Genomic DNA, 22,045 nt, shown 5'->3' on the forward strand with positions numbered 1-22,045 from the left:
GGATAATGATACCCATTCCACAAGACATTTGAGAGGATTAAATGAAATAATGTGGTAAATGTAGCACATAGCAGAACTTCAGAAACTTAAATCCCTACTCCTCTGCTACATTTTTTGCTTTTGAGCGTATTTAGAATGGACACATACATACTTCTGAGTACTTCTGCATCCCCCACTTCTCCACTTAAATTGTCTTTATTACCAAGCTCAGTCCCAGGTGGCATTTGGATAAAACATAGGTTACCAGGTAATCTACAAAGCATACAATCGAATTAATTGTCTTAGAACTTGGTCTTTGTCTCCTCCCCACCCCACACCACATTTAATAAATTAAATTTGTTTATTTTTGCAGCTTATAAATTCAGAAGTGTGTTCATAAGATACATATACCCATTTTTTAAGAATATATTTATTAAAAATTAATATCCAGCTGAAAATAATGCCACAACATTCATTTGAATTCCATAAAGCACATCCAGTGTAGCACAAAGAATATGTAGGATTAATGCAATGGTTTTTGTAAATTTATACTTAAATTTTAGGGTTATGTGAATTTGTCATATTCTAATACAGTATTCTTGGTTAACACCTCCCTCCTTCAGTGTAAGTCTTCTCTACATATTTTGCTGGAGCAGGATTTTAACAGTCCTCCTATTGTTACTTTGACAACCCCTCGATGAACCGGGCCTCTCATTATTTATGCTCTTGTCTAGTCCCCTCCCACACAGACTGTGAACTAAGCCTGGGACTGCTTTGATGAATAAAATGAAGTAGAAGTGATGCCATGCCAGGTTTAGGACTAGCCCTTGGAATTGGCCTGGTAGCTGCAGTTTCTTGCTTTTGGAATACTCTTTCTTGGATCCCAGCTGCCATGCCATGAGGAAGCACAAGCAGCTGTACGGAGAAGTTCATGTGGGGAAGAACTGAGGCCTCTAGCCAAAGACCCACCAAGCTTGGTTAAGGCTCTAGATGACTAACTCTCCACGTGTCCTAGAATTTTAGCCTCAGCTGAGTGTCCAGTCCAGCCTCCAGGTGACACCAATCGTCCTAACACCTAGCTCATACCACATAGAGCAGAAGAGCCACCCAGGGTGGTTTGTTATGTAGTAATAGCTAACTGAAATACCCCTGCTATAAGAAAGTATTGAGTAAAACTCAATGCATATTGTCTATTGGTCAAGAAAGTTTGCGTCATTTCTCAGGCAGATTACTGAAAATGGTTCTCTCACAGCTGCTTGGAAGAATAAGTGAAGATTTTTAAACAAATCACCAAACATATTTATTTCTTTTGATATGTTCAATTACTTTGTATTTATATCTTACAATTTAAGATTTTTTTTCCCTCAGAAAGCAAAAAATAATTTTATGCACATCTTTATGGGTCATGGCGTTGTAGGAAAAAGCAGGAAGTTGAAGCTAGAAGACCAAGTTTTAAGCTAAAATTATTACTAGCTATGTGATCATGGCAAGTTTTATTATATCTCTGAGTTCTCAGTCTTTTAGCCTAAAAAATGATGGCTTTGGGCCACATGAGCTCCAATTTACCTTTCAACTCTAACATTTTAAGATTGTTATGTATTTTGTTACTTATTTTTCATCAGAGTAAGTAATACAGACTTGGATTATGTAAGAGTCGGCAGATAAAACACTCCTGGTATCTGGAATAAAGTTTATATACAGCCTTTTTCCCCTTTAAGAAAGTGTTAGCATTACCTGAGGGCCCATGCGTGGCTCCCTGTGGCCTTTAGTGGCCTTTATCATCCTTCTCTGTTCTTGCCACATCTTGGTAGATAAAATGTCAGACCATTTTTTAGTGTCCAACTTTTCTGGCTCATAGTTTAGATGTTACTTGGGATTATAAGAAGGTCAAAATGCAGTAAGTGTGCATTAGGGAACTCTTCAAGTACTTTAAGTTTAATTATATATCTAATCAAATCACTTCTTTAAAGTACATCTTGCTGAACAGTGCATGTCTTAACGGTAATGCAGAAATCCCTTGGAGCAAGTTTTCTTGCCTGCTTACGTTGGGATATAGTGTATAAAATCTTTATGCATGTGTATATTCATTGTGTAACAGTAAGGCCTGAAAATGTCTTTTTTATTTTTCATTAGGGGATCACTACTGCTAAAACAGTCTCTATTTTGTCGAGCATGACATGTCTACTGGTGAGGGTAATTAGTACCCATGCCAACTATGTTCTGTTTTTCTCTTTGAGAGAAGAAGTTTTAGTAGGAAGGGACCTGTGTTAAAAAGCAGGTGGTAAAACTTAGGAATTCAGTCAAGCTCAGCTTAGCCACCCTCCTCTGGACTTTGGTTTCTCCTGTACTCATATCCCAAAACCACAAGTTTCCTGCACTTTTCAATATTAGACTAGTTGAGGGATACAAAAGGAGCGAGTACTAAATCATTTTGCTGGGAACATGATTCATTATTAAAATTTGATTTAGAAGCCAAATTACAAAAGTGATATTTCAGTATATCCTTTTAAAATTGTAAGAATCTAAGTTTAAAGTGCTTCTTCTGACTCTCCAAGTATACCAGACTTTATAGGGTAGGTTAGATTACAGCTGCAGCAGTAGCTTGAAAAACATCCATCTGGCAGAGTGGCAAGGGAATAGGAGATCAGGCAGAAACACAGAAGGTCACTTTATGCTATTGTTGATGTCCTAGTTCTTCAGTGAGTGGAATTGTGTTATTTACGTATAGTTATTTATTAATTATTACATAATAAAGGTATTTTAAAATAGCCCTCTAGGGCTTCCCTGGTGGCGCAGTGCTTGAGAGTCCACCTGCCGATGCAGGGGTCACGTGTTTGTGCCCCGGTCCGGGAAGATCCCACATGCCGCAGAGCGGCTAGGCCAGTGAGCCATGGCCGCTGAGCCTGCGCATCCGGAACCTGTGCTCTGCGATGGGAGAGGCCACAACAGTGAGAGGCCCGCGCACCGCAAAAAAAAAAAAAAAAATAGGCCTCTAATGATTATGATTTGATTATGGTCTCTCTGGCTTAAACTGTTTAGTTAATGTCAGTTGACAGTAGATTATTCCGCAAAAAGTTTTTAAATCCTTTTAGTAAAGGGTGAACCTTAGTATGTGAAAAAGGCTTGCTTAGTTACAAAAAGAAGTCTGATGTCAGAAACTCTTCTGGCCTAAGGAAAGGCAGCAAAAAGTGGAGAGTTCATTATGGATTTGAGAACTCTGATATTATCTGTAGCTTTGAATTGGTATTATTAGAAACAGTTGTTTGGCCATAATGTGAAAACAATATAAACAATTAATTTCTTAATTCATTGTGTACCAGTTACCTGGTATCTCAGTTAGCTCGGGCTGCCATAGCATACTGGGTTCCTGGCTTGTGGAGGGCTGCCTTTTTGCTGAGAGAGAAAGAGAGCTCTTGGCTCTCTCTTCTTTGTAAGGGGCACTAATCCCATTATGAGGGCTTCTACCCTCATGACCTCATCTAGCCCTAATTACCTCCTGAAGGCCCTGTCTCCAAATCACATCATGTTGAGGGTCAGGTCTTCAACATGTAAACTGGAAGGGCAGACACACTCACCTGGTTATTTTTGTATGCTACTTTTTTTTTCTTTTTTAAAGAAGTATAATAATTGTTCAGGAAATCTCCCCTCCCCCACCTCTGAAGCATATTCATCCATTCTCTCACTTGCTTAATTAATTTAGAATTATAAAAGGAAATTTCTAAAAGTATCAAGAATCTTAATATCCTTTTTAAAAGAAGGCTATTTTCAGTGACTAATAAGAAAATGTCTTTCTCTGCTAAGAATGGCATCAATAGTAAAACTTTAAAAACACTATAAATACCATGCATAATTATTTGAAATACATATTGGGTAGTCAAATTAGTAAATTTGGAAATAGACTAAATATAAAATACTTCATATGTTGATTTTCCTTTTGTAAAGATGCTTTAATTTTTCAGTAGTAACATGGTAATACCCTACTCTGAATACCATAAAAATTCCCCTAAAGTAATCTCCTAGTGTCTGAGAGGGTTCAGTACCCATTAGAATTGGGTAAGGAGGCTTCCGCAGGGAATAGAGCTAGAGACCTCTACTCCTGGCCGCCTTTGGCTGCTGAATTCACATGTGCAAACTCAGAAATGTCAGGACTCGATCACTGAAGGAACTTTGAGGTAACAGCATGTCTCCCAAGCCCTAGAGCTCTGAAGCACACTAAAATCAGATAACAGAATTTCTCATTCTCTAGTTTATACAGTTAAAATGACTGTCCAAGGATCTAAGGTGGAATGATTTCCCCATAAATAATCTTTAAATGACAATTGGTGGACTTGTTTCCTTGTACTTCCAGAATAAGTCATCTATCTGTTGAACGTTAGTTAGAATCTTTGATGTTTAGATTTGAAAACCTAAGATTGTAAATATTAATTATAAAAAGGAATTCATGTGAGGTTTGAGTACTGTGAAAACTTTTCTTTTGAAAAGTATAAGACATCAGGTTACTGTCAGACCAAGAAATTTGATGTCCATAAAGTCTGCCAGCTGTTTCTCATTAAGCAATGCAAAATTAATGTTGCACCTTCTGAAAGTGCTAAGCATTCTTTTTTCTGTCCCATATAAACCCTATGAGAGGACACTAGAAACTCATTTTCATGCATACATTTCAATTCTTCAGCTGATTCTGAGGCTGAAAAAGAGAAACACAAATTTCTGGCTGTTGAAGAATCCCCTTGGAGTTTCCACAATGATAATGTTGAGTTAAATTTTAATTAAGTTGGCATTCAGAGCTTTACTCTCACAAAATTACCCTGTGGATTACCCGCTCTTTATTTTCTGTTCATTTCCTTTCCCCTATCCTTCTCTTCCCCATACATAAGACTTAAAGTAAGGATAGTCCTTTATAGACTCATTTTAAAAAATAAACTTTTACTATATAAGGCAATTGAAGTACAGAAATTTTGTTTTATGAGATATTTCATAAATTCTACAAATTTTCAAATGCCTTAGGTTCCTTCCTAAAGATGACTACATATGTTACTTTGGAAAAGCATACTCTTTGAGACTAAAATATCAATCATTATTCTACCTCACAGAACTTTATTTGGAAGAGGACTTAAATGCCAACTAGTCCAACCTCCCAGTGCAATGTTGGAAGCTTTACTCTAATGCTGACAGGTTGTCATCTGGCTCTGCTTGAATGCATACCCAGACCATATCTGGATTTAGCACCAAACTTAGGGTTTCACAATTTAAGGAGGGATATTGACCAGTCAGAGGGTGACCAGGAAGGTAGTCAAGAAATTATTCTGGAAGAAGCAGTTGAATCAATTGGAGGGATTTAGTTCAAGAAAAGACCAAATGACTGTTAGAGATACATAGAAAAATCCAGCACTAGGAAAGAAGCAGGTAAATTTTCTTCTCCAGTTTCAATATTCTGTTATTCCTCCATGTCCCCTGATGCTTATTATTATTATTATTATTATTATTATTATTATTTGCGGTATGCGGGCCTCTCACTGTTGTGGCCTCTCCCGTTGCGGAGCACAGGCTCCGGACACACAGGCTCAGCGGCCATGGCTCACGGGCCCAGCCGCTCCGTGGCATGTGGGATCCTCCCGGACCGGGACACGAATCCGTGTTCCCTGCATCGGCAGGCGGACTCTCAACCACTGCGCCACCAGGGAAGCCCTATTTTATTTTATTTTTTGGCTGTGTTGGGTCTCTGTTGCTGCTCCTGGGCTTCCTCTAGTTGCGGCAAGCAGGGACTACTCTTCGTTGCGATGCGTGGGCTTCTCATTGTGGTGGCTTCTCTTTGTTGCGGAGCACGGGCTCTAGGCGCGCAGGCTTCAGTAGTTGTGGCACACAGGCTTAGTTGCTCCGCGGCATGTGGAATCTTACCGGACCAGGGCTTGAACCTGTGTCCCCTGCATTGGCAGGCAGATTCTTAACCACTGCGCTACCATGGAAGTCCTCATGCTTATTATTTTAAATAACTTCTTTTGTTAAGAAGTCCTACGTTTCTAGGGAACCCTCCTACACTGTTGGTGAAAATGTAAGTTGGTGCAGCCACTATGGAGAACAGTATGGTTTCTTAAAAAACTAAAAATAGAGTTAACATATGATCCAGTATTCCCACACCTGGGCATATATCCAGAAAAGATGAAAACTTTAAGTCGAAAAGATACATACACCCCAATGTTCATAGCAGCACTATTTACAATAGCCAGGACATGGAAGCAACCTAAATGACCATCAACAGATAGATGAATGGATAAAGAAGATACATACATACAGTGGAATATTACTCAGCCATAAAAATGGATGAAATAATGCTATTTGCAGCAACATGGATGGACCTAGAGTGAAGTAAGACAGAGAAAGACAAATATCATATGATACAAATTATATGTGGAATCTAAAATGAACTTAATTACAAAACAGAAATAGACTTACAGACATAGAAAACAAACTCATGGTTACCAAAGTGAAGAGGCAGGGGAGGTATAAATTAGGAATTTGGGATTAAAAGTACTATATATAAAATAGATAAACAACAAGGACCTACTGTATAGCACAGGGAACTATATTCAATATCTTGTAATAACCTATAATGGAAAAGAATCTGAAAAAGGATATATATGTGAATCACCTTGCTGTATGCCTGAAATTAACACAACAATGTAAATCAACTATACTTCAAATTAAAAAAAAAAAAAGTCCTACCTTTCTGGGGCATTCATCCAACAGTATGGTCACACTCTCAGTATTGATAGGGTTTGATCTGAGTTCTGAGTTGAGTCAGAACTACCAAAGTAATCCCTGCCTACCAAGAGTAATTCTTCCTGCCTCTCAGCCATACTGATCCATTTCTGAACATACTATCTAGAACCTGAGTGCCCAGCCAAAGGAAAGGAAGGAAGGCAGAATGAGAGTTCTGAAGTCAGACTTACCTGCATATGATCTCTGACTGTGCTATTAACTTGCTGTATTAACCCCTCTGTTTCTCAGTTTCCTCATTTGTTATATGGAGATAATAATAGTTTCTAGTTCTGGTAGTAGTTGTGTAAAGTAAACAAGTTAATACATAGAAAGTACACAGTAGATTTTTAGCTGTTATTTCAATAAAATACTTGGTATTTTCAAAATGTTTTTATATGTTTTATTTCATTTTAGCCAGAAAATAACACTGTGAGGAAGCCAGTACTATTGTTACCCAACTCCCTCCCATTACAGAGATAGTGACTTCAAAACATTAATACGTTAAACACTGTTAGGTTGTAGGAGTAATATGTCTATTTATGAAACTAGTCCTGATTTAATCTGCTGTGATGGGACCGTATCTATTATTAGGTGTATTTAGCTCTAGGCACTGTGCTTTAGAGAACTGTTGACCAAGAATCCCAGGACCAGAAAAAAAGACGCATAATGGGAAAGAAGTCATTATTATTAGAGGATCTAGTAAAGTGTATTCTGTAGAAGAGACAAGTTAAAGGAGATATAGTTTGGGGGGAAGGTGTGAATAAAGTATCTTTTTAAAATTTTATTTCTACTTTGGTTCATCAATTTTCATTCTCCAGATAGTTTCTCTTTTAAATTATTATTAGAATAGCCCAAGAGTTGAGAAACTTCAAGGAGACTGTCTAATCTTTATTATGGTACTACTTAAAATACCTCTTCAAAAGACAGGCATCAGTGATGAGATATATTTATTTCCATGGACTCATGCCCGTATTGATTCTCTAGCTTTTAATTTGGCTTGATTCTGATTTAAGTAACACTGTCTCAAAGAACTTCTTAGCTGTACCTCGCAAGCTGATTAATCATGTCTCTGTGCCTAAAAGAAATTTAATAAGCTCTGATTATGCAGTTATTATATCTTCCTGGGAGTTTTGTATTAAAGGCTGATACAGTATTTTATTTGTAGAAGGGGAACACTGATCTATCTTAACCAAATGATAGGTTTGAATGAGATGTGTTTTGTTAAGATAACCAGAGCAGAGCTGGAACATTTGTAAATGTCCATTTATAAGGTGATGGTTAAATAATTACGATGCAGCTACACGATGGAAATACTATCCAGAGAATAAGATAGACCTCTATGTGCTAATATTTTAAGAGAAGAAAAGCAAATTGCAGAAGGAGAGTTGTCAGTATTGTAGAAAAAGAAAGAAAGGAGGGACAAAGACTGTCGTAGATTTGGGGAAACATAACGGCCCAATAACCAAATGTATTCTTCCTGACATCCGGCAAATGAACTTTTAAAAGTTTTTGAGACAGACAGGAAATTTGAATACTGACATGGGCATTAGATGATACCAAAGATTTACCACTATTTTATTAGATGCAATAATATTGGGGTTTTTTAAGAAATTGCCCATAATTTTTAGAGGCACCTACAGAAGTATGTAGTGTCTTGAATTTGCTCCAGAATACTTCAGTGGGGAAAATAAAAGAGATAACAGAAGCCAGTGTAACAAGGTCTTAATAATAAGTGATTGTTGAATCTGGGTGATGAGTACGTGGATGTTCAGGTGAACACTGAAAGATCTGAGCAGATGATAAAGTTTTATGATTCTTCTCCTGATTTGGTAAAGTAGTAAGTCTTGCCTTATTCTGAATGCATGTGTGCCCTTGCAGGTGGGCACACACACACAGACACACACGCTACTTTCTGACTTGGGACAGCTCCGGAAACCAAGAAACTCATTCACATTAAGCCTAGCTAGAGTAGGGTGATCAACCATCCCAGTTTTCCTGGGATGCGTGGCTTTCCTGAGACTAAGAATGTCTCAGGCAAACCAGGATGAATTGGTTACCCTAATCTGAAAAATTCAGGAGGATTTGATCTAGGTCAAAGTGGAAATCTTAAAGAAAACCTCAGTACACTACACATGATGCAGTTGGATCATGCAGGCAGCTCTCTGATGACTTACATCCTGGCTTCTCAGTTGTGGTTTTGTTCTTTCCTAGGGAACGCTTCAAACATCACACAGGCCTGTGTTGAAATGTGGTGTAAATCTTTCACACAAATTCAAAATCAAATTCACCAAGCTGGATTATTCATATCCCCTGTTCTCTTTTATTAACGTAAATCAAAAGCTAACCATAACTTCCATTTCTTTTTTTACTAGTATGAGGCACTGTGTTAAGCCTTCTAACGTAAAATTAAGATATGCTGTTCATTCTCAATGAGCTCACAGTGGATTAGAGGAGACAGACACATAGGTATTTAACTATATGATTTCATGACAAGTGTTACAGTAAAAGATTGTGGCAAATAGTTTTAAGACTGTCTTTGGCAATCTTTTTAGTGACCACTTTTTGTTGCAAAAGTAGTGTCCAAAGACAGAATAAGAGGAAAGGAGATATTTATCTGGAGTACTGGTATTTTGGAATCTCATTTTAAAATCTTGTTTAAGGATTGCCCCAAATTTTGTACAGGCAGACCTCGTTTTACGCTTCGCTTTAGTGTCCTTCTCAGACACTGTTTTTACAGATGGAAGATTTGTGGCAACTCTGCGTTGAGCAAGTTTATTGGCGCCATTTTTCCAGCAGCATTTGCTCACTTCATGTTTCTGTGTCACATTTTGGTGATTCTCACAATATTTCAAACTTTTTCATTATTCTATTTGTTACGGTGATCTGTGATCAGTGGTCTTTGATGTTACTACTACGACTTGCTGAAGGCTCAGATGATGGTTAGCATTTTGATAATGTATTTTTTAACTAAGATATGTACATTTTTTTAGACATAACACTATTACACACTTAACAGACTATACAGCATAGTGTAAATATAACTTTTGTGTGCACTGGGAAACCAAAAAATTTGTGACTCACTTTATTGCGATATTCACTTTATTGCAGTGGTCAGGAACAAAACCCACAACATTTCTGAGGTATGCCTGTACTTTATAAAAATAGAACAATAATAATAGTCTTAAGAAATTAAGAATTTTTATAATATTTTATGTTTCTTAGATGAGAAGTGCTGTAAAGATTGGGATATTCTGTCTCTGTGTTAACTTCAAAAGCTTTCTCAGTACTAACAAACTGTTACCCAGTACCCAGCAGTCATTTGTGAGATAGCCATGTGTGTTTTGTGTTAAATGCTAAAATTCCCTTAGGATTGAATATGTAATAATACATTTAAATCTTGAGACGTAGTTTTCATGATTTCTTTGCTCAGTAGGAAAAAAATATTTGGAAATTAAATTTTGATATTCTAGGCACATAATAAAATATAGGTCTTCCAAAGGTGATGGCTGCATTGTGTATCTATAGGATTTTCTTGCTTTGATATTTAATCCTTAGGAATACTTTGTCTTCCATTGTTCGGATTTGTTAAGGAGTCATGTGTGAAATTAAATTTAAGTGGGAAAATATTTTGTTATTTGTAGGCCTTTAGTTTTTTTAGCAAATTAATAATTGTGGCAGTTGAGCTGTTTGGAGTGAACCAGAGTGAACGATGAGGTCAGAAAGTTGGAGGTAGTAATGAGAGATTGTCTGTGGCCTTCTAGATCATTATAAAGACTTCAGCTTTACTTAGAGTGAGATGAAGAGCCATTGGAAGATTTTGAGCTGAGGACCGGAACATCTAACATTTTAACAGGATCACTCTGCTGCTCTGTTTCGTAGGCTCTCAGAGAATTATGCTGGAAGCAAGGAGGCTGTTACAACCAATCAGCTGAGAGAGGATGGTGCTTAGACCAGGATAGTGACAGTAGATGTGGTGAGAAGTGATGGGATTCTGGAGAGACTTTGGAGATAAAGCCAACAGAAATAGTCTGATGCAGTGAGCATAGTGTGTGAGAGAAAGATGACAATCAAGAAAGACTATCAAAGTTTTTGACCTGAGTAACTAAAAGGATGGAGTTGCCATTAACAGCAGTAGGAAATTCTGCAGAGTAGCTTTTGGAGGGAATACTAAGAGCTCAGTTTTGGACATGATAAGCATGCAGTGTCTCCTGTATATCTGTAAGGTGATGTCAAGTAGGACGTTAGATTATGAGAGTTTGGAGTTCAGCAAAGAAGACTGAACTGGAGATAGAATTGAGGAGTTGTCAGCATATAAATGTTGTTTAGAGCCCCAAGACTGCATGAGATCACCAAAAGAGTGAGTGTAGATAATGAGGAAAAGAGGTCTAAGGACACAGTCCTGGAGTTCTCCAATGTCAAGAAAGTCAGGAGCAACCAGAAAAGAAGTGTGGGTACCTAGGTGTCCTAGGTTTCCAAGGGGAAAACATTTCAAGAAGGAAGAAGTGCTCAGCTATGTCAGATGATGCTGATAGGTAAAGTAAGATGAGGACTGATAAATGACCGTTAAGAAATAACTTCTAAGATACTTAATAAGGTGATAATAAGTAATAACCACCATTTGTTGAGCTTTTTCTATGTGATACTGTATTAGGTGCTTTATATAGTTATCTATAATGCATGAAATAGCCTTATATGGTAGGAATTATAATTCTCATTTTACAGATATTAGAAACCAAGGCTCAGAGACATTAAGAAATTAGTCCAAAGCCACATACCTTGTAAATTTTGCAGAGGAGGAATGCAAACCCAAGGCTTAAAAGCCTCTACTCACTTCCTTATATTGTGGTGCCTGCACTTCTGTTAAAGTTGCATCCACAGTTTTATAAGAGGTTGTCAGTTGTTCCTATTTTAACTATGCATGTATGTGTAGGATAAGTTAATGCATTATTGTATGCTGCAAATCTATATCATAAAAAGCAAAGATAAATGTATATATATAAGTTTATTGTTTCCTATGGCCTGATTCCAAGAAGAAAACTTTGAATTATGAGATTTATTTAAGTAAGGATTCTTTTTTCTGTAAACATTTTACAATATGAAAATATTAGTAATAACATTTCTCTTACAGCAGAATAATATTAAGATGGGTTTTTGATAGAGTTTTTATATTTGCAGTTGTTTCATACTTTATCACCCTACATGTTTTTTATTTTATTCTTTTTTTTTTTTTTTTAAAGAAGATGTTGTGGGTAGGAGTTTATTTATTTATTTTTGCTGTGTTGGGTCTTCGTTTCTGTGCGAGGGCTTTCTCTAGCTGTGGCAAGCGGGGGCCACTCTTCATTGCGGTGTGCTGGCCTCTCACTATCGCAGCCTCTCTTGTTGCGGAGCACAGGCTCCAGACGTGCAGGCTCAGTAGTTGTGGTTCATGGGCCTGGTTGCTCCACGGCATGTGGGATCTTCCCAGACCAGGGCTTGAACCCGTGTCCCCTGCAGTAGCAGGCAGATTCTCAACCACTGCGCCACCAGGGAAACCTCCTATTTTATTCTTTTTATCGCTCTACATGTTTGACTTTTAAAGTATTCCCAACAAAAAATCTGTTTTAAGAATAAATATGAGATGTGTAAACTGACAGTGACTGCTGTCTTGTGCACAGTGATGCCTTAAATGTTTGATTCTTGTGTTTGCTAGTTTACAGCCAACACAAAATTATCAAGTAACATGTGTGAGCATTTTACAAATGGGCCTGCTTTCCTTTTTTTTCCAAACCAAAATTACACTCTGTTAATTATCCTAGCATTTAGAAAATTACTCTTATCGTTGCTATGCCATTTGGTAGTTGAGGTATAAAGTTGGCACTATGTGGTAACCATTCACTAGATCACATGATTTTAATTGCTTTGCATCAGAAGATAGCATTTAGTATATAATGTTTAGTGATAAATTTTTTTCTAGAGGAAAAACTCCTGGACTCTTAGTAGTATAAGCTTGTTCAAATCATTGTTTGTTCTCAATTTGTACTTTTTCTTTTTGCTTTATACCATTTCCTCAAATTTATTGCAGGCATTTCACAGATTTTTATGTGCCTTCCAATGATACTATTTAGTTTGCACAGTTAGCAACCACATTGGAATGACTCCTCAGAAAGTTTCATCCTGCTTGTTCTGTACTCACTCTCCCTGTGAGTTCATCCACTCCCATAGCTCAACTACCTCTACTTAGATGCTGCTACCATTTTGCTAACTGCTAACACTGTCATTATCTCCCTCCTAGATTAGTCCTGCAGGCTTCTATTCAGGTCTTCCTGTCGTCAGATTTGCCCTCCCTCTCCAGTTTATTCTCTACTGAGTAACCAGAGTGATCTTTCCAAAACTCCATTCTTAGTCCCATTACCACTAGGGTATCGTATAGGCACTCAAACTCAATAAACCCAAACCTCACATTCTCTCCCTTTGGGTTCCCTTTCCTTCCCTTCCCTTCCCTTCTCTTCTTCCCTCTCTCCCTCCCTCCCTTCTTCCTTCTTTTCCTTCCTCTATCACTGACATTTCCAAACTGGAAGCTGCTATATCCCTTACTACTTATTATCAATTATCAGATTCTAGCAATTCTCCTTCCTAGTAGTTTTTGACACTCACTCCTCAACTTCATTTTTTAACAACTGCTCTTTTTCAGGCCTTCTGTCACTTTCTACTATTTCAATTACAGAGCCTTCTAGTTTATTTGAGTTATATAAGTTTTAAAATTATACAGATTAAAAATTATATTACCATTTTCAAAGCATTATAGATAATTTTTAGTCTCATAATGATTTTTTAAAATCCAGAAACTAGATATAATTTTTTGATTTGGCCTTCTATATGAACAATTAGTGTGTGTGTATATGTATTCATTCATTTAGGGACTTAGTTTATTTTCAAGAATAAGAAATAAATACTATTATTGACCCAACTATATACAAATAAAATTTTGTAAGAGATACTTAATATGAAAAAAGAATATCTTTTTGTGCATCAGCAATGAAATTGTCACCTTTTCATTATAATATTAAATGTCAGCTATGTCCTTTGAGAGCTTACTGACACATTGACCATTCATCCAAAGCAGTTACTATCTCTTGAGGAAGCTTCCCAACTGCAGTTTAAAGTCAAATTCAGCCCTGAAAGTGGGCCAAGAAGGAGTGACAGGAACTAGATTTACCTTCCTTCCTGAAACAATTAAAAAAAAAAAAACTGGATAAAATATATGAAACTGGTTTTCAGAAGTTGAACATCAGGCAGTACATAGTAGTGATCCTTGAGTGATAGGAATCAAATAAGGTGAGTTCTGTGATTGCTCCAGGTTGCTGCCTAGAAAGAATTTCCAGGCCTTGGTGCAGGGAGGGAAAATCCAGGAGGCACCCAGTGGTTTCCCTGACTTGAGAAGATGGAATTAGAAGATTGAGGAGACCAAGGTGGCAAGAGTTAGCAAGGTGGAGGACCAGGGAAGGGAGAGCTGCACAGAGAAGAGAGCTCCAGAGAGCTGCAAAGGATCCCCTTACTATCTTCAGCTGAGTACTGATTGATACAGATATGAGGAAACTACCTGAGGCTGATAAAGGAACCACCCAAAAGGATTAGAGGTAACAATCCTAGCACCTCACAGAGACTTTAATCATTTCTGTTGCCACCAGCCAGAAGGGACAAACCTCATAATTCATTAGCTATCATAGAGTACTCAAAAGGGTAATGCTTCAGTAGAAGGGGAAAATTAGTCCTAGAACAAAGCCTGCTCTGGTCCTGCTTACAAAGCTTAAACACAAGTTTTGAAAACAACCTAACATCTGTACAATTGGAGTCCCCAAAAGAGAGAATGGTAAGAGAGCGGGCAGAAAAAATATTTGAAGAAATAATAGCTGAAAGTTTTCCAAATTTGATGAAAACTGTAAATAATAGATCGAAGAAGCTCAGCCAGCCCCAAGCACACACATACACCAAAAAAAGAAGGAAAAAAAAAAAAAAAACTGTACCAAGGTAAAGCACAAGTCAAATTTCTTAAAGTCTGTGATAAAGAGAAATTATGAATGTATCCAGAACAAAAATCACATGTACATAGGAGTAAGGATAGCATGTAGGCAGATTTCTAGTCTGAAACAATGCAAGCCAGAAGATTGTGAAACAACATCTTTAAAATGTTAAAGGATGGGGAAAATAAGCCCTGAAAATAATTTGGTAGTCCCTAGAGGTATCATTTACAGTAACATTTGACAGGTGTCTGAAGGCAGAAACTTGGATGGGCTGCTTGTTTGATGATTCAGAAATTTTAGTCATCTGTTTTTATATGGCATTTTACATTTTAAAGGTATGTGGGTATATGTGGGAGAAAACTTTTCATGCACTTTTGAAATAGCTAGGATGGGTGGTTTTATCTCCATTTTACATGTGAGGAAGCTGAGCTATGTCGGTAATATAACTTTCAGAGTTCCACAAGTCCAGGACTGTGATCATGTTTCCTGACTTCCTATTCAGGACTCTTTTCCAAACTACCTGATCTCATTATTAGCTGTGTATTGCTCAAAAATAGTTCCTAAACTTAGAGACTGTCAGAACATATAAAATGTATGGAGTGCCTTGAAAGCAGTAATAGATAGCACAGTATTAAGTAATTCTATTTTATCAAACCATGTGAAGAAAATAAATTGAAAATCTTATTAAATTTCAAGGCCCAAAATAGAAGACATGAGACATGGTAGTACATTCAAGTATATTAGACCCTGTGTGAAAAGCCATTCCAGTACTGAAACTTTAAATAAATGAGCAGAGGTGGGAAAATTGCTATGGTTGCAGAGAAACTTTTAATTAAAGTAATGTTATTTCTGATTTTTTTTAAAAGGTGAGAACACGTTTGATTATTTTAATTATCATATTATATGTGAGCAGAGCACCTTTTAATAACTTGGTTCAAATTAAAATGTGGCAGAAATTAGTTGGGAAGAAACTTTATTTTCCTCCTGTATTTATACTGCATATGCAGTACATAAAATAGAAGAATTATATACTATCTTGGCATATTTCATCGTATCCAAGATAGGAAATTAATTCTGACCCATTGCTAGCAACCTGATGGAATGAATACGGTCCATTGTCTTTTTTGTTTCCACTAGAATTTCTTCAAATATTCTTCAGAGATGATTTTCAGCTTTTCCTATTAAAGAGAAATTTTGACAGCTAGCTCTTTATGATAGAATTGGGATTGAAAAGTTAGAATTTGAAAGGTGGACAGGATGCAAGTAACATAAAGAAGAATATTTCCAATTATGAGCAATATGAGCCCTGACATGTCTTCCCACAACAGTAGGAATGGTCCATGATGGAAAGAAATTAAGAAATAATGTGGAATAGGTAGGGTAGGGCTTGATAACTGAAGGCCTTGGAAAACCAGTAGGAGAAGTAGGTGAATGGCACTGAAGTTAGAAGTTAGAATTTACTCCTGAGATGAGTGAATTGTCTCTCATCCAGTTAGGAAATAGGAATTTTTGGCACTTCACCTCAGTATTTTCTGTGTATGTTAACACTCATTGTCTTTAAATAAATAAATACAGATTAGATGCCAAAGCAACAATTATTTACCTGAAGAGGGGGATACATTTTTCTTTCTCTTTTCTATCTAGTCAACTCCTTTACATCTAGCAGCGGGCTACAACCGAGTTCGGATCGTTCAGCTTCTTCTCCAGCATGGTGCTGACGTGCATGCAAAAGACAAAGGGTACGTGTATCAGCGTATTTCCTGTAATGGTTTCATTCATGGATATTTACTCTTTGTTTTCAACATCTGATACACTAAAGTTTTGGAGCACTAGACAAAGTCTTATATCCCATTGCCTTACAGCTTGTGTAGCATTTTAAGAATGTTCACAGTGATTTGACTTCATTTTCATGGTCCTACTAATTAAGGATTCTTCTCATAACAATTTCCTAAATTAGTTTAATTTTACTGTATTCTATTATTTGAAGTTAAAATTTGTTTCTCTCAATTGCAATTACTATTTTTCAACTCTTAAGTTACACTTTAGAAAGATAGATAAATAAAAAATTCTGATAATCCAGTAACATAACTATCCTATTTATCAGGTATGAAAGGACCATCTCTTACTAATAAACTAAAATCATAAGTATACGTAAGTATACAATATTCTGATTTTATCCTGATGAAATCTTGGCCATCTAAACTGAGAAAACCTAAAAGGTCCTTATGAAGGTTGATATGGGAGAGAGGTATCTGGGAACCAAGAAAGCAGTATGTCATTTATTTTATGAATAGGTGCATTTTGGAAACCTTTGTACCACTTTCCTAGCTAACCTCCAGGGACATGTGAATTGGGTCTGCTACCCTATGTGATGAGCTAACATTTCTCATTATGCCACTTTAATATCTAAAAGATAATTGACCTGACTGCCCAGATGAAGTAGTGTTCATATTACACTGATGAGCAGCATAAAGAAAAGAAGCCCTGGAGCAGGCTTTTGTTCACTTTGCCCCTCTCCATGTCAGGAAACATAGACGAGAAGAAAGAGCTCAGTACTTGAGACAGTTCTCAGAAAAGGAGTCCATCATTTAAAATCTGCTCTTTTTGGTGCTCTTTCTCTCTTGCCTGCGCCAGGTTCTGTGCCACATGTGAATGGTGTTCCCATAGTATAGGGGCACAAATGCCTGATGCTCTTGTAAATCTCTTTTCCTTTGTGCATGTCTGAAAGCAGATGGTGTACAATAGGTGAGTCCTCAAGATAAGTACACCACAAAAAAGAGGGTCTTTGACTCATGCAGAATGATAACTCGGATATGCAAATTGTAATAGTTTGGATATTGAATTCTTATGCTGGAAATTACCATGAAAGTGAAATAAAATGGTAGGAATATTTCAATTCACTATCAGTTAACATGTATTTTCTATATACACTTACTATATAAAGCATGCGATTTTCAATTAGTACATGCACTTCTTCCTTTTACCAAAATGCTTTTCTAATTGGTGCTTTTATCATTATATTTAATGACATACATAAAACAAGATAAATACAAAAGGTTGAGCATTAGTTATGCTTTGTATTCTCTTATTTAATACTTCAAAATATTTTAAACGTAATTGTACTAGGATTTATTAGATTTTGTTTCTTAGCACTTCTTGGATAAATGACTCTAAGTTCTTTGAAATGTCAGTATTTTAATTGGCCTTTTTCCATTTAGTGGACTTGTTCCTCTCCATAATGCATGTTCATATGGGCATTACGAAGTCACAGAACTGCTACTAAAGGTAAGAGAAATTAAAAATATTGAATATTATTTGCTTTTTTTTTAACTCATCATGAGCTTTCATGGGGGTTTTTTGCCAAGATTTTTAAGATAATAAAATTGTTTTTTTTAAGGTTCACCATTGCCTTAAAATTTTTTAATTATTCAGCTTATTTTAAACTATTTTTTTAAAGCTGAAATTAAAGAAATTAAAACAATTGTTGACATTTCAGAGTTATAACTGAAATTTACAGTCAAATAAGCGAGTTTTTTTTTGATCCAGTGAAATGATTAGTGACCTATAACTTTTTTTTTTTCTCAATTCAGCATGGAGCTTGTGTTAATGCTATGGATCTCTGGCAGTTTACCCCACTCCATGAGGCTGCTTCCAAGAATCGTGTAGAGGTCTGCTCTTTGTTACTTAGTCATGGTGCCGATCCCACTTTAGTCAACTGCCATGGCAAAAGTGCCGTGGATATGGCTCCAACGCCTGAGCTCCGGGAAAGATTGACTTGTATGTATTTATATCCTAAAGTCAACATCGCTTGTTGTAAATTGTAATATCTTTCTTTTTTTTAATATTAATTAATTTATTTGGTTGCGTCAGATCTTAGTTCCAGCTCACCAGTTCCTTAGTTGCAGCATGTGGGCTCTTTAGTTGTGGCATGCGTATGGGATCTAGTTCCCTGACCAGGGATTGAACCCAGGCCCCCTGCATTGGGAGTGTGGCATCTTAACTACTGTTCCACCAGGGAAGTCCCTAGAATATCTTATTTTTGTTATTAGGGCTGTTGTTTTGTCTAACTTAGATAATAGACTTCTATTCTTACATGTTCACTAGTTTATTATCCTCTTTTCTTATCATTACTTTTCTTTTTGAATTCTACAGGAACCTCACATACATATACTATGTTTATTTTGTGTTTATTGAAACCTAATTCTAATTCATGTGTTAAGTAAGGCTCCTTTTTTTTTAAAGATAAAAGAGGATGATGAGTCTATCAATAACCATCTATTGAATACCTACTATGTTCCGGGAACTTGAAATATAGCAATGTACAAACCAGAAAAAAATCTCTAAGCTCACAGAGGTTATATTCTTGTGCTATTGGTAGTAATAGATGATATCTAACATTATGGAATACTCACTATTTCCCAAGCCCTGCAAGTTGCACATTCATGTTTTTATTTATGTGTGTTATAGCCCAAGTGCAATCACTTGCCCAAATTTAAATAAGATAATTTTTATGATTTGGTGGAAGTAATCTTCTCAGGTACTGATACATATTACCTATGTTTACATATGCATGTTTTTAAATAAACTTTTAGAATAGTTTTAGATTTACATAAAACTTAACAAAAATAGTACAGAGAGTTCTTTTATACCCTATATGCAGTTTCCCCTGTAAACATATTAATATGGTACATTTGTCAAAATAATGAACCAATACTGATACATTATTAATTAAAGGCTGTACTCTATTCAGATTTCCTTATTTTTTTACTGTAAGTCCTTTTTCTGTTCCAGGATCCCATTCAGGATACCACATTACATTTAGTTGTCATATCGAATACTGAGATATATTTAATTCTATACGTAGGCATTACAGGTTTAAATTAAAGTAGGCGTTACCTACGTAATTTTTAATTTGTCCCATGGTTGATATTCTCTTACATCTAGGATTCTAAGAATCAGATAACTAGATTTAAACACCTGAGAAGACCTTTAAATGATAATTTAAGAAAAAGGCATAGTCAGAATGAAAACATCATTTAAGTTTAAACAGATTGTAAATTAGTTTATGTTAAAACAGGAAGAGTTCCTTGCAGTTTTGATATTGTTTAAATGGAAATTTAAACTTATTTTGGTACCGGAACAGATGACATCTACTAGATTACAGGCCAGCACAAACCAGATTATAACTGGGCAGATGTCTTAGCAGTGAATCCTTGTAGAAGTGCATTTATTCTCTCTCCCACTCATATGACTCTTGCCATATGTTATCTTGCATTATATAGTGCATTTCTCTATGTGTTGTTCTGTCTCCCCAGTGAAGTTTAAATTCTTAGAAAGACCTTTGGTTTTATTATTCTGTCTTCTTAGCACCTATACAATGCCTTGTTACCTAATAAAATGTTTTGATGGTAATTGTGCTTGGGTCTGTATCTGCCTACCCCCAACTTAGCACACAGTGCCTTGTGCATGCTGTGTGCCCAGCAGGTTCATTGAATTGAATTTAACTTAACTCAAAATTTATTTTTTACATCTTTTTCTAATTTCTTTCTTTTAGTTTTATACCCTGGGCTCAGCGTTATCCCCATGTCACCAATTTGACTTCTTTTTTCCTTTGAGTCATTTTGTAAATTATGAGTACTGTTATGGGTTTTTATGTTGTATTTCACTGGTCTACCTGATTCCACTGTAAACATTAAGATTTAACCTAAATTTGTATAGTTTTGTAAAGGAAGAAGTTCCCTGATTAGAGTACTTTGCGACCTTCTCAGTATCTCCTTTATTTTACTAAATAAGATTCTACCAAGGAATTATCTGAAGGAAAGGATGTAACAGAGTTGGAACTTTTCTAACCAGTTTTCATCCTCATGCTCACTGCTTTATACTAGGCAACCACAATGACAGAATTCTTTTTAAGAAAATTATACAGGAAACAAAAACAATATTTTGATCATACGCATGGTTACAGCATTTTCATTACACACATTTTTTTTGCTCTTTCTTGTTTACTTTTTTATTTGTTGTTTTCATGAAGCCAGTTGAACACAATAGTGTGGGTTCTGCACACACTGGAGCTGAAAATACTAAAAGTAGCTTTTATTCTTGTTTCCAAATGCATTTAGAAAGAGAGATTTTAAGGCATTTTATAAATATTAAGTTTTCAGGGTAATTGGGATTTCTGAAGTTTCATAGGCCTGTACTTTGAAGAATTTAGCAGTGATAAAGTACCACTAAACAAGAGGTTATATAAAGATGATTTTTCCCCAAACCTGCCATGACTTATTTTATAAATATTCAGCATTCATGCAATAAATATTTATTGGCTACCTACTATATGCCAAGCACTGTGCTAGGTGATGGGACTACCATAGCAGATAAGACAGTGTGATAAGTCCTGTGATATACAGCTAAAGGCAAGCACGAAGGACTTCATAAGAAGGAATCCTAATGGGGAACAACAGGAAGGCTTATCCAAGTATCTGAATTGAGACCTTGAGTGACGAGTAATAGTTAATAAGACACGAGTATGTGCACACGTGTGTCTCCGTGTGTCTCTCTATTTAAAATTGCCTTCCTTTTAATTAATTGATTAATTAATTTATTTATTTAGGCTGCATCGGGTCTTAGTTGCGGCATGCGGGATCTTTCACTGCGGTGGGTGGGCTCTTTGTTGCAGCATGCGGGCTTCTCTCCAGTTGTGGCACGTGGGCGCCAGAGCATGTGGGCTCTGTAGTTGTGGTGTGCGGGCTTAGTTGCCCCGCAGCATGTGGGATCTTAGTTCCCCAACCAGGGATCGAACCCACATCCTCTGCATTGGAAGGTGGATTCTTAACCACTGGACCACCAGGGAAGTCCCTCTTCCTGTCTTTTGAAGAGCAGAAATTGACATGGGACCCTCAAAGGAAAGGGAGAAACGAAAAGAGAAAGGATTCAGCCAAGTGACTCAGCTTTGCTGTGCACCTGAAGCTATCACAACATTGTTAATCAGCTATACTCCAATATAAAATAAAAAGTTAAAAAAACCTGAGAGATACTGTCAATACTTTATGCCTGATAATATCAAATATTTATATGAAATGGGCAAATACCTAGAAAAAAAATCTTACTTTAAAAAAAAAAAAAAAAAAGAATTCAGTACCAGGCAGATGCAAAGGCAGGCCTGGAATTAATGTAACATGTTAGGTCACATATCATTATATCTTTTTAGAACAATGTTCAGCTTTTTGTTAATAAGTAGTCATATCAAAATACAATCCAACCTTGTAAAATAGAAAATAAGATGATTTGCTTTTAATGAGTAAGAGTGGTGGATT

The 22,045-nt window shown here is 36.4% G+C and overlaps 1 protein-coding gene across 2 annotated transcripts in view; it reads left to right on the top strand.

Annotated features, from left to right (window-relative positions):
* Nucleotides 1–22,045, top strand: part of TNKS (tankyrase) — a 173,550-nt gene that overhangs the window by 90,735 nt on the left and 60,770 nt on the right. For both annotated transcript variants that reach the window (XM_082863818.1, XM_082863819.1), the window contains exons 6-8: nucleotides 16,380–16,474; nucleotides 17,954–18,020; nucleotides 18,326–18,512. In XM_082863818.1, the coding sequence (XP_082719944.1) occupies nucleotides 16,380–16,474; nucleotides 17,954–18,020; nucleotides 18,326–18,512 (349 nt within the window). The remainder of the gene's footprint in view (nucleotides 1–16,379; nucleotides 16,475–17,953; nucleotides 18,021–18,325; nucleotides 18,513–22,045) is intronic.

The sequence above is a fragment of the Leucopleurus acutus genome, assembly GCF_964270905.1.
Source record: "Leucopleurus acutus genome assembly, chromosome: 21".
Classification (NCBI taxonomy): domain Eukaryota; kingdom Metazoa; phylum Chordata; class Mammalia; order Artiodactyla; family Delphinidae; genus Leucopleurus; species Leucopleurus acutus.